Raw genomic sequence first — 13,611 nt, forward strand, 5'->3', positions numbered from 1 at the left:
AAAGTCTGTATGTGATGCGTTCAGTATTTGGAATTCATTGAAATGTTTGTTATTTCTTGTTTCCCTAGGTACTTACTTTAGTCTTTTTTTTTTTTTTCGCTTTACATGCCAGCTTATATTTCCTTGTCTCTGGATGTTGTAGAGGGTTCTGGTTTCTTCTCTTTTGTCTTGGTGTGAGGTTTCCTGAGTCACCCACATAACGTTAAACTGGGGTACAGTGCTTGGGTGCATTTATTTGGGTCCTATCTCAAACTGTGTGTGTAGATTTCCAGTGCTCACTTCAGTTTCATCTGATAAAATTGCTACATTTTTAGTCATTTAATCTTCCTAAGAAGGTGATTTTTATATTTCATCCAGGGTTTTTATATTTCATCCTGTGAGATTTGGTGCAGATTATCTAGTGTTCTTTTATATTGAGTCTTTTGTTGCTGTGTTTTAAAATCTTTATTACCCTACTGATCAGATAAATGCTAAAATGTCATATCTGCTTAAATTGGATAGCTTTCTTCACAGTTTAAAAAGAAACTGTTACATAGCCAAATTTAAATTGTACATTCTCTTTCAGAAGCAGTCACAATTGAAATGAACAATGAATAATCCACAACCAGAAAGTGTCATCTTAAATGATTGGTTTTGTGGGAGAGTAGGTCAGGGGAAAGAGCATCAGTGACAGATAGGGTCTGTATACCTTTTGTAATCCTGGAGTGTTTTTCAGGATGTCCATGTTCTCTTCTTTTTATTTTTTTCCTTCCAAATGTTTTTAGTCAACATGTATTTCTTCACTTTAAGCAACCATTTAAAGTGAAGAAATAAATTTAGTCAGTCAAATACAGTTGTTCTAAGTGGTGAAAGAGTTTTGTTTAATTTGAAATTTAAAATAATGAATTTTTTGAGTTTCCACAACATGGAGGATACTGATTCTTGGTATAGCAGACTTGTGAATTAAGTGAAGTTTTATTTAAACTGTTTGAGCTTTTCTGCACGTATCATTGTTACACACTGTCTAGTGAGCATCAGTGTTCCTAGTAACTTGTTTTTACCTAACTAGTGTATGTTTATTGTAGAAAAATCATTTCAGGATTTTTCAGTATTTCAGTGGGTTACTGTTTCTAAGAATGCTCTCACTTAGGACAGCTGCAGACTTTGGGGATTCCCACAGCTGCCTTCACATCTGACAGTTGGTTGGTTGGGTTTGCAGAACTCATTGAAAGCTGTTATGCTCTTGGGGATGGTATTCTTTTGTAAAAGGACACAGATTAAGGTTGGCCAAGGGGACGGAAGCCTGGGGCAGATTTCAGGAAGGTACCTGGCGTGTCGGTCTGTCTCTCTAAAGTCTTGGGTGGCGTTACGTCCTGGCGAGGATGTGTGATAGCATGGAGAGTATTGCCGACTAGGGAGCTCACTTGAGTCTTAGTGTCCAGAGTTTTATTGGAAAGATACAGGTGACTCCCGGGTAACTGACCTTTTTAGTGTCTAGCTCTTCCAGAGGTAGAACAGCTGCAACAGGGTTTGAAGCCCCACCGTAATGACATTGTATGATAAAGTCTTCAGGCAACAAAGGTGCCTGAGGAACTTCAGAATCCCTCAATAAACAAAAAAACTCTTCCTAGAGATCAGGATGAGGCCAAGTCTTATCCTCTCTTTCGGATGAGATTAATTTTTTTTTTTAAATCGGAGTATAGTTGATTAACAATGTTGTTTTAGTTTCAGGTGAACAGCAAAATGATTCAGTTATACATCTACATGTATCTATTCTTTTTCAGATTCTTTTCCCATTTAGTTGTTACGGAATAAATACCAAGCAGAGCTTCCTGCTGTTATATAGTAGGTCCTCATTGATTATCCCTTTTAAATAAAGCAATGAGTACGTGTCAACCCCAAAATCCCAGTCTGCCGCCCCAGTCTTAATTCTTTACTAAAGGTGAAATATTATATTAAAAAGAGATAACAAACAGCATCTTAGATCCCTTCAGGCATCTGTTAACATTTTGGAATGTAACTCTTTATATTTCTCTGTGCATATGTTTGTTTCTTCCCTTTTTACAAAAATAAGTTATTATAGTACCTTTGTTTTATAACCTTTATTATTTAGAATGATATTACAAGCCTAATTAAAGATGTTTAAAACGGCAAGGACTTCCTGGTAGTCCAGTGGTTAAGACTCTGTGCTCGCAATGAACCCATGGGTTCAGCCCCTAGTTGGGGAACTGAGATCCCACGTGCTGCTGTGTGGTGTGGCCAGACGTTAAAATAAAAGGGCAAGAATTTAACCTTATTTACCATATGGTGTTTTCTTTAGGAGAAATAAATTATCTTTGACTCAATAAACTTTTAAATTATGAAACATAGAATCATGAGTTATAAACATCTTTACAATAATATTGGACAAGCCGCCTTTAATACTTAGTGCTTTCTTAAAAAAGAAAATCTTATAGAAGTAATACCTGCATATGCTATAAAAACAGAGGAGCCTGGCATGCTACAGTTTATGGGGTCACCAAGAGTTGGATATGACTTAGCGACTGAACAACAACAATGGAAAAGCAGTATTTCCTTGCCTTAGTGTTCTCTTCCTCTGTTCTCATTCTCCGGAGGGAAACAACTTAGAACTATCTAATCTTTCAGTTTTGATTTTTTTGGCTTTTGTATTTCTAAATAAGTTTATGTAGCTGTCTCTGATTGGATACTTGCGTTTTTTAACCTTCTGATATGATAGGTAAAGATTTGGCTTACTTGTAATCTCACTTCTGTTCTTTGTTTATCCCGATACGGTTTTATTTGTCTCTTGGATACCTTTCTGAATTCTGAGTTTTATAGTTATACTTCTATTTCTTTTTCAGCAACTAACACATTATTTCTGGACTTAGAAGTTTGTATGATGAAGATTTACCTTTCTCTTTATCAACCTCCCCAATATTTACTTTATCCTATAATGTGGAGTCTTGTTAATATTTACATTTTGTTCTGTAACCATAACATAGTCTTCTTGTTTTGTTATAGGTTGGTTTTCAATGTTAAAATTAATAACTAGTCTGTTGTTATGACCATGTAAATACTTGTAATTTTGCAGCCAAGTAGTGTATATGATGGTTATATTTTCAACAGTGTATAGCTCTTTGCCTTTTCAGAAGTTTCTAGTCTCTTCAGTTTTTCTTCTCCTTATAGTTTTATTGTCTCTTTGAATTCCAGATTCTTAAGGATGGTATACAATTTCACAGTCTGGCTGTTGCTTCTTTTTTGCCCCCAAATACTTCCTCAACTTTCTGTCTCCTGCTTAATCTAGACTGTTCCTTAGATCTGTTGCACAATTACTGTCTTAGAACTTTTCTTACTCTAAAACTGGCTTCACTGGTTCTTGAATTTTGTACCCTCTCTTTTGGTTCTTATTTTGTCAGATAATACATGTAATTGCCTATGTATTGTGTTGTTCAGTTGCTGAGTTGTGTCTGACTCTGCGACCCTGTGGTCTACAGCCCGCCAGTTTTCTCTCTCCTCTACTGTCTCCTGGAGTTTGCTCAGATTCATGTCCATTGAGTCAGTGATGCTATCTAGCCATCTCATCCTCTGCTGCCCTGTTCTCCTTTTGCCTTCAGTCTTTTCCAACATTGGTCTTTTCCATTGAGTTGGCGGCTCTTTGCATCAAGTGGCCAAATTGCGTATGTAGGAATTAATTTTCTTTGTCCTTGTCTGTCTGAAAATGTTATATCTTGAATATGGAATACATTTTTCTTCAGTACTTAGGTAGCTTTGCCTTTTTATTTTCTTTTTTGGAATCTGGTGTTGCCAGTGAGAAGTCTCCTCATGAATATGATTTCATTCTTTTGTATATGAACCTTTTATTTCTTCTCAGAGAAATTTCTAGGATATGTTTTTAAAATTAATTTTTAATTGGAATATAGTTGCTTCACAGCGTTGTGTTAGTGTCTACCATATAGCAGAATGAATCAGCTGTGTGTGTGTGCATGCACGTCTCCTCTTCTTTTGGATTTCCTTCTGTTTATGCTACCATAGAGCATTGGGTCGATCCCTGGGTTGGGAAGATCCCCTGAAGGAGGGCATGGCAACCCACTGCAGTATTCCTGCTTGGAGAATTCCACGGACAGAGGAACCTGGTGGGCTACAGTCCATGGGTTTGCAGAGAGTCGGACATGACTGAGCAACTAAACACAACATAGCAGAGAGCACTGAGTAGGGTTCCCTGAGCTACACAGTAGGTTTTCGTTAGTTATCTATTTCGTATATAGTATCAGTAGTGTGTATATGTCAGTCCCAGTCTCTGAGTTCACCGCCCCCCACTCCCAAGAAGTTACTTTTTAATTTTTCTGTTGTACTGGACTCTCACAGACCCCTTTCTATTTGAAGATTTGTTTCATATAGCTTTGGAATATTTTCTTCTATTATTTCATTACCTATTCTCTGTTTTCTCTTTTTTCCCCTAGAGCCGTTATTTGGGTGTTGAATTGATTATCTGTGTCTTGTCTGTTCTTGTATATTTTCTTTATGTCTCTCTACCCGTTTTGATAAAATTTTCTTGGGTTTGTCTCTACCTTTGCAAAAAAAAAAATAATACGACTTGTTGGAAGATATATTGCCAAATGCTTTTTCTTTTCATATTTCTTTTTTTAAGTAACATTCTCTTCTGATTTTAGGAACTTTATTATATCTCTTGAGGGTACAAATTTGTTCAGTTTAAATCTTTAAAAATTTTTAGACATTAAGTTGTAGAAATGTTTAAAGTCCAATGCAAAGAGTTTTTTCCTGACTGATGCTTTTCTCCTGAATATTTTAGTGTTTTCTACAGATCAGGATCTTTTACTTAATCACAGTTCAATTATAAAATGTAAGAAATAAACATTTATTTGTATATGTGTGGACTCATGGTTTTTTTTTTGCTTTATTCAGTGGGGTATATTGTTACACTATCATTTATTTTATTTTAGTTTTTTCATCATTTATTTTGACGCTCAGATTGTCTTGACTTGGCCAGTAGGATCTGTTCTGATACTACTTCTCCGTGTCCTTGGACATCAGCTTATCTTTCTTTGAGAACTTCCTTGCTTTCTGGCATAACACTGTGTTCCAGGTTTATCTTGTACTTTTCCTGCCTAAGCCCTAGAATTGCATATCTTCCCAAGGATTCCTGGTTTGTTTCAGTAGAAAGTGGTTTTTATAAGATCTCAGTATTAGGTTTGCTTATTGAGAGGTTGTGGTTTCAGGCCCTTTCAGTGGATAGAGCTTGTATGCCTGTGTGGTACATTTGTGTTTTATGTGTATGTGAATGTCTATGTATTGAAAACCATGAGTTCATGGTAATACTTCTCATTTCCATTTAGTATCATAGGATTAAGTGAGGTCTTTTCCCATTATGTTTGTAACTCCCTTCCTTTCATAGAGAAACTTGGCTTCCATTGTCCTTAATTTATTTGATGAACTCTCCTAGAGGTAACCAGTCGTTCCCCACCCTTATATGGACACCCTCTTCTCTGGCATGGGCTGTTCGACCTCGTTCTAGGTGACCTCCACCCTCCGTCTAGGTTACCTTTCCTCTGCATGGTGATCTGGCCCTACCCCCAATACAGTGTGGCTTCTGACATTCCTCACCAAGCTGCCCATCAGCTTGGATGCCCTCACCACTGTGATTGGGACCTGCATACCATATCATGTCGCCTCTGCATGGACGCCTTCCTCACCCTACCTTCGAGTTGTGATAGGCTGCACTTGGGGAACCACCACAGACGGACACCCTTCTCACCCTATTTGGCTCTGATGGCGTTGCTGCCACCCCTGCCCTAGCTTTGGATACCTTCTCTACTCTGGCTGGTCCCTGTCTTCTCACACCTTCTCAGACTCCTTTGCCTCCTTGGTCTCCCTTCCCCCTACTGTGCTTTTCTATACCTAATGACTTTAGTACTGAATCATTCTGGAAGGGGAGAGGTTGGTGTGTGCTTCATCCAGGAGTAGTTTTTCAATTTATCATCATCTTTCATGGTTAACTGTTGTCTACTATTCATATTTATGAATAAATGAAAAGCAAAAAGCCGATTGGGAACTCTTTATATGGATATGACTTTTAAATTTTATTTTAGAGTTAGTAGGTTGGAAACCACCCATTGCTCTGGAGACCTCTAAATTCTGGGTTATCAGAAGTCATTTTTCTAGGAAACCATCACTCATCCATAGTGGCTTTACAAGTTCCCCCAGACTAGTGTGTGTGTGTGTGTTTCTGAGATTAACCCGTTAGTATTTTACCTTTGAAGAAAAATAACCTGCCTATGTACCATTGTTGTCTCAGAACTGTTGTGGTTAATAATGGGTCTCAGCTCTTCCATGAGATGTTAATTTCCCTATTTTCAGTTCTGTTTTTCCCATGAGCGCTCCTTTTCTTAATTTCTGGCCTTTCTGGGGTTCTGCAGAGCAGTTTGATGTCTCAGTTATAGTTTCCTTAAGTTTTCTGAGCTCTGGCTTTATCATTTATAGATCCATTTTCAGGAATTTAAAATTTCTTGCTAATTCCCTTCTCAGATTGGTATGTTTTCAGCTGCAAATACAAATCTCGTCTAGAATTTACTTAAAAGTTAAGAAAAAAAACTGCTTCTGTAACAAGAAATCTAAAAGTTATAGGGCTGGTTAGCTTAGCAGTTGGATCAGTCTAGTAAAGATCCAAGCCATTTTCATCTTTCCTTTCTTGTATTCTAAGCCTGTCTGCTGTTTTTCTTGTCTAATCCAGTTGTAGCAGTTTTGGCCATTACATTTTCAATGAAGAATATCCAAAGTCTGTAGGAGAACACTCTTTCCTTGTGTTTTGTTTATAAGGTCAAATAAAACCTTTCAAGAACCCCTACTTACATTGTATTGGTCTGAATCAATCCATCATACCTGTATTTGAAAACCAGTTTGTGTGTGTGTGTGTGTGTGTGTGTGTGTGTGTGTATGTGTGTGTGTGTGTGTGTGAGAGAGAGAGAGAGAGAGAGAGAGAGAGAGAATATGAATGAGATTACCATAAATCTGTGTGTGATCTGTGTGCATGCTCAGTCGTGTCTGATACTTTGCAACCCAGTGGACTTTAGCCCACCAGGCTCCTCTGTCATTGGGATTTCCCAGGGAAGAATACTGGAGTGGGTTGCTGTTTCCTTCTCCAGGGAATCTTCCTGACCCAGGGATTGAACCTGCATCCCTTGTGTCCCTGCATCTCCTGCATTGGCAGGTGGATCCTTTACCACTGAGCCACCTAGGGAGCACCTGCTATAAATCAGTTCTCTTCAGACCTTTGTCTCCTTGACCAGAAGTGTTAGGTGTCCCGGGACCTACTCAGTCTGCGCTTAAGCAAGATTCCCAGAGTCAACAAGATGACCTGATTGTACGTTAGTATTTGAGAAGTACTGATCTACAATAGTGTAACCCTCTGGGTTTAATCCTCTGAGTCTGAGAGAAGCTTCACTTGTAAAAGTACAGGGTTCCAGAATACCTGAACAAAATCAGGGTTCAGCGAGAAAGGAAGAAGGAGGAGGAGTCGGTGTGGGAATGGCTGTTTGTTTGGTAGCCAACAGTGTCTGCCTATACTCCCTTTCCTTTTTTTTTTTCTTTTTTGGTGTAGTTGTGTATATGTGTTCTTTTTTCTTAATCGTTCTTATAGGAGGAAGAAAAGGTAATGGTGGTATAACTAGTTAAAATGTTAATAGTATGCTTATATGCTGTCCTATAACCTTAAAATCCTTAACAGTTTTCATTTCAGGGTGTATTCATTTTCTACGCTTCTGTGAAAAATATCGCCACAAACTTAGCAGATAAAAATAATACACATTTTTTATCTCACGGTTTTTGTGGTTTCTTCAGTCCGGGCATGGCTGTGTCCTCTGCAGGGCTGCAGTCAGTGTATTGCTCATGGCCGGCTTCTCAGCTGGGGAAGGATCTGCTTCCAGGCTTATGAGGCTGCTGGCATTATTCAGCTCCCTGTGGGCAGTTGGACTGAGGGCCTCAGTTGTTTGTGGGCTCTCATCCAGAGACTTCCTCAGTTACTTGCACGTGGCCCTCTCCATAGGCCAGCTCAACAAAACAACTTGCGACTTCAAAGCCAGGAAGTTACAGAGTTTCCTAGCAAGGGGATATTACAGCCTTATGTCATCACATACAATCCGTCATCTTTGTCATATTCTGTTGATTAGAAGTCAGTCATAGATCACATTCACACTGAAGGAGAGAGGATTACACAAGGGCATGAATATCAAGAGATGGGTATCGTGGGGACCTGCTTAGAGTTTGTCACAAAGGATGTATAGCTGATAGGCAGAATAACTGACGAGATAAATTGTACGTTGTGTTGAAGTTTCTCCTTAACACTGGTACTGTGCATTATAGTTAGGCAAAAAAGAAATTTGTGGATGTAGCCAAATATTAAAAACTGAGGTAAGCCTTGATGGTATCTTTGTTGTATTAATCATTGCTAAATAGGTTCCTTAGTTTTAAGTTTATTAATATGGTTAGTAGTATTTCATGAGTTAAGTTTTTTAGATGTTTGTTTCTTTTTTTTTTAGTTGACTATATTGTGGAGTATGACTACGATGCTATCCATGATGATGAGTTAACGATCCGAGTTGGGGAAGTCATCAGGAACGTGAGGAAGCTGCAGGAGGAAGGATGGCTGGAAGGGGAACTGAACGGGAGGAGAGGAATGTTTCCTGATAATTTTGTTAAGGTAAGTGTTCTCGGTTAATTCCTTGCTGTTGCTCCATAGGATTTAATCTTGAAGAAATGCAGACACATATTTTTAACACAAAAATGTTTTAGATAAATTTTTCATCTGAGGAATTAAAATAACTGGAGACTCAGGTATCATTGTAATGAATGTTATTGTTGCCTGGTGTCCTGGGGAATTATAAAACTCTGTGTGTGTGTGTGCGCGTGTGCGTGTGCGTGTGTGTGTGTGTGTTAGCACTGTGTAATTTGCAAAGAGCTTTGCTGTCTACATTTCCATTTAATCCTAAACGTCCTGTGGAGGAAGTAGGGCAGATGATAGCCCCATCTTAAATCGATGACATGTAGGTTGAGAGGTTAAATGGTGTTTACCCAGGGTTGGTTAGCTAATAAAACAGAATCTGAACTGAAATCTGAGATAGTTGCCTCTTTACTCAAGTGTGAGGAAAAACACTTCCTGGGTTTCGCTGCTCTTCTAACCCCTCTGAGAATCTTGTCTTCTTATTTTTAAGTTTTAGCATTGTAGCAGTCATTCCTTTTTAAATAATGTTCTAGTCACTTCTGCCAGAAAACAATCAAGATTTTTAAATATATTACAAACTAAAAAAGTTCTCAGAAGTTTAGAGGAGGAAAAAAGAAGTAAAAGATATCTGTGTATTTACACGCCATTTATAATAGTCTTAACCCAGAGCTTCCTTGGTAGCTCAGACAGTAAAGAATCTGCCTGCAATGCAGGAGATCCCGGTTCAATTCCTGGGCTGGGAAGATCCCCTGGAGAAGGGAATGGCAACCCACGCCATATTCTTGCCTAGAGAATTCCATGGGCAGATCGTAGGATTGCAAAGAGTTGGACACGACTGAGCAACTAACACTGCTATAGTTGTCTTTATTTTCTAGATTAGTTTTCTTACATTCAGCTACATCCCTCTTCTCATGAATTTGTGGCTGTGAGCTCTTCTGGGAAGGCTCGAGTCTATCTCTCATTTGGTTTGTCCAACTTACAGAGTAGTTGTTAGAATGTCTGTGCAGTGTGAATGCTTCATAAATATTTGCTCAGCTGCGGTTTTACTAAGTATGAACACATACTTTGTTAATTGATTTTAGAGAAGGTGAACTAACTACATTTTACCTCTCAAAAGACCTGAGAAAAGCTGTAGTAGAAATTGAGCTCTTTTGTTTATTTTTTACTTTACAAATTGACTTTCTTCTAATCTAAAATGGAGTGTAAAGCAGATGCTGTCAAAATTGAAGTAGAATAACTGCATTTAAACACAGTCAAATTAAATCTGCCTTTGTTGGTAGAATGATATAAGGAAAATCACATAATGGTTTTGTTTTCTTCCTTTTAAAGTGGCCTGCCTTTAGTCTAGTCTGTCTGTAGTAAGCTGCAACATTGGCCTCTCCTCTCTCTCTCTCTTTTTTTTGGGGTGAGTGGGGAAAGTGGCTTTTCAGGAAAAATATGTTGAAGTAATACAACAGTGGTTAAAAAAAAAAAGGAACTTAGTCTGAAGTATTACTATGGTTCTCTTTTGAATTGTGTGCTGATAGGTAGTCCCTGTGCTGACATGTGGTCACAGTAGTGGAGATGACCTGTCATGGGACTCCCATCTTAAAATATATTTTCCTGTCCTGTTACAGTTCAGCTAATTGTAGAACTTGGATTTAATGAACTGCCTGCTCGTAGAGGATGCTGTTTGTGTTTGCTTGGAGATGGAGGGAAGCTTAATCTGGGATTAAAATGAACCACAGGGTGGACTAGAGTTGGGAGACATTAGCATGAACTCATGTTTAATTTAAAATATATACAGATACATACAGAAATAATTCTATATGTGTGTGTTTATACGCCGGTCAGTACACAGGCATATATATATTCCTCATTTCTTCCACTGAGGGCCTGGAAGCAGTGACACACCAGTACCAGTGAGTACGCTTGGTGCTCAGATCTTGGTTTCAGAATATCATTTTCCAGTAAAAGGAGGCTCCTGGGAGGAGTGATCCTATGGCTGATCCTGTGGCTGCAACACGGTGTTCACAGGATGAGCCTGGAGCAGCTAGTAGTGCCAAGAGTAAGAATTTGGAAAAAAACAAAATGATGGGCCATGTCAAGGCAACATAGGTGCCAACTGGAAAGCTGGTTGAACATCAAAATAACCTAGTATTTGAAAAGCAGATAGATAATGCACGAGTCTAAATAAATGAATGCTGATATAAATAGATTGTTATGTAAGTAATGGAATAGAAAGGATAAATCTTACAGAATTATTCCAAATAATATTTGTAAATACTGTCCCCACCCCCAAGTATCCTTCAAGTGTAGGTTGGACTAAAGAATAGATGAAAGAGAAAAATGGCAACTTTACAGTGGAGAAATTCAGCAAATACTGCCTTTACCAAGTGATCAAGGCTAACATCATCAGAAATAAATTATGCTGATACCATGTATCTACTCAGCCTCTGGTATTTATTCTTCTCCCAAACCTATCATTGCAGTCCATTTGTGAGAAAAAAAATCAGACTGACCCAAGTTAAGGAACATTTTACAACTATCTGATCAGTACTTTTCAAAAATTTAAAGGTCATTCAAAAACAAGGAAGGCCTGAGAGACTGATGTTGAAAAGAGACTGAGGACCATAGTAACACATGCATTGTGGTGTCCCGGATTGGCTGCTGGAGCAGAAACAGGATGTTAGGGGAAACCTGTGAAATCTGTATAAGTCCCAGTGGTTCTGCTAGTAGTCATGTACTAGTGTTAATTTCTTAGTTTTGACAAGTGTAATAAAGTTAGGCCAGGTATCAATGTGGCATATATATGGGAGATATATGGGAACTGTGGGCAGTACCTTGGCAACTTTACTGTAAGCATAAAATTATTACAAAACAGAATTTTTAAAAATTTTCTTTTAGCCGTATATTTATTTATGATGAATTTATTTTTTATTAAAGGATAATTGCTTTACAGAATTTTGTTGTTTTCTGGCAAACCTCAACATGGATCAGCCATCAGTTCGGTTCAGTTCAGTTCAGTCGCTCAGTCGTGTCTAACTTTTTGCGGCCCCATGAACTGCAGCACGCCAGGCCTCCCTGTCCATCACTAACTCCCAGAGTTCACTCAAACTCACGTCCATCGAGTCAGTGATGCCATCCAGCCATCTCATCCTCTGTCGTCCCCTTCTCCTCCTGCCCCCAATCCCTCCCAGCATCAGAGTCTTTTGCCAGTGAGTCAACTCTTCGCATGAGGTGGCCAAAGGACTGGAGTTTCAGCTTTAGCATCATTCCTTCCAAAGAAATCCCAGGGCTGATCTCCTTCAGAATGGACTGGTTGGATCTCCTTGCAGTCCAAGGGACTCTCAAGAGTCTTCTCCAACACCACAGTTCAAAAGCATCAATTCTTCAGCGCTCAGCCTTCTTCACAGTCCAACTCTCACATCCATACATGACCACAGGAAAAACCATAGCCTTGACTAGATGGACCTTTGTTGGCAAAGTAATGTCTGCTTTTCAGTGTGCTATCTAGGTTGGTCATAACTTCTTCCAAGGAGTAAGTGTCTTTTAAATTCATGGCTGCAGTCACCATCTGCAGTGATTTTGGAGCCCCCAAAAATAAAGTCTGACACTGTTTCCACTGTTTCCCCATCTATTTCCCATGAAATGATGGGACCGGATGCCATGATCTTCGTTTTCTGAATGTTGAGCTTTAAGCCAACTTTTTCACTCTCCTCTTTCACTTTCATCAAGAGGCTTTTTAGTTCCTCTTCACTTTCTGCCATAAGGGTGGTGTCATCTGCATATCTGAGGTTACTGATATTTCTCCCGGCAATCTTGATTCCAGCTTGTGCTCCTTCCAGCCCAGCGTTTCTCAAGATATACTCTGCATAGAAGTTAAATAAGCATGATGATAATATACAGCTTTGACATACTCCTTTTCTTATTTGGAACTAGTCTGTTGTTCCATGTCCAGTTCTAACTGTTGCTTCCTGACCTGCATATAGGTTTCTGAAGAGGCAGGTTAGGTGGTCGGGTATTCCCATCTCTTTCAGAATTTTCCACAGTTTATTCCACCCAAAGGCTTTGTCATAGTCAATAAAGCAGAAATAGATGTTTTTCTAGAACTCTGTTGCTTTTTCCATGATCCAGTGGATGTTGGCAATTTGATCTCTGGGTCCTCTGCCTGTTCTAAAACCAACTTGAACATCTGGAAGTTCATGGTTCATGTATTGCTGAGGCCTAGCTTGGAGAATTTTGAGCATTACTTTACTAGCGTGTGATGTGAGTTCAATTGTGTGGTAGTTTGAGCATTCTTTGGCATTGCCTTTCTTTGGGATTGGAATGAAAACTGTCCTTTTCCAGTCTTGTGGCCACTGCTTAGTTTTCCAAATTTGCTGGCATATTGAGTGCAGCACTTTCACAGTATCATCTTTCAGGATTTGAAATAGCTCCACTGGAATTCTATCATCTCTGCTAACTTTGTTTGTAGTGATGTTTTCTAAGGCCCACTTGACTTCACATTCCAGGATGTCTGGCTCTAGGTGAGCAATCATACCATCGTGATTATCTTGGTTGAAGATCTTTTTGTACAGATCTTTTTTCTTCTGTATATTCTTGCCACCTCTTCTTAATATCTTCTGCTTCTGTTAGGTCCAGACCATTTCTGTCCTTTATCGAGCCCATCTTTGCATGAAATGTTCCCTTGGTATCTCTGATTTTCTTGAAGAGATCTCTAGTCTTTCCCATTCTGTTTTTTTCCTCTATTTCTTTGCATTGATCACTGAGGAAGGCTTTCTTATGTCTTCTTGGTATTCTTTGGAACTCTGCATTCGGATGGGAATATCTTTCCTTTTCTCCTTTGCTTTTTGCTTCTGTTCTTTTCACAGCTATTTGCAAGGCCTCCCCAGACAGCCATTTTGCTTTTTTGCATT

General features: G+C 38.9%; 1 protein-coding gene across 4 annotated transcripts in view; it reads left to right on the forward strand.

Annotated features, from left to right (window-relative positions):
- Nucleotides 1-13,611, forward strand: part of CD2AP (CD2 associated protein) — an 87,903-nt gene that overhangs the window by 20,138 nt on the left and 54,154 nt on the right. For all 4 annotated transcript variants that reach the window (XM_060403680.1, XM_060403681.1, XM_015102740.4 and 1 more), the window contains exon 2: nt 8,532-8,692. In XM_060403680.1, the coding sequence (XP_060259663.1) occupies nt 8,532-8,692 (161 nt within the window). The remainder of the gene's footprint in view (nt 1-8,531; nt 8,693-13,611) is intronic.

The sequence above is a fragment of the Ovis aries genome, chromosome 20 (assembly GCF_016772045.2).
Source record: "Ovis aries strain OAR_USU_Benz2616 breed Rambouillet chromosome 20, ARS-UI_Ramb_v3.0, whole genome shotgun sequence".
Taxonomy (NCBI): Eukaryota; Metazoa; Chordata; class Mammalia; order Artiodactyla; family Bovidae; genus Ovis; species Ovis aries.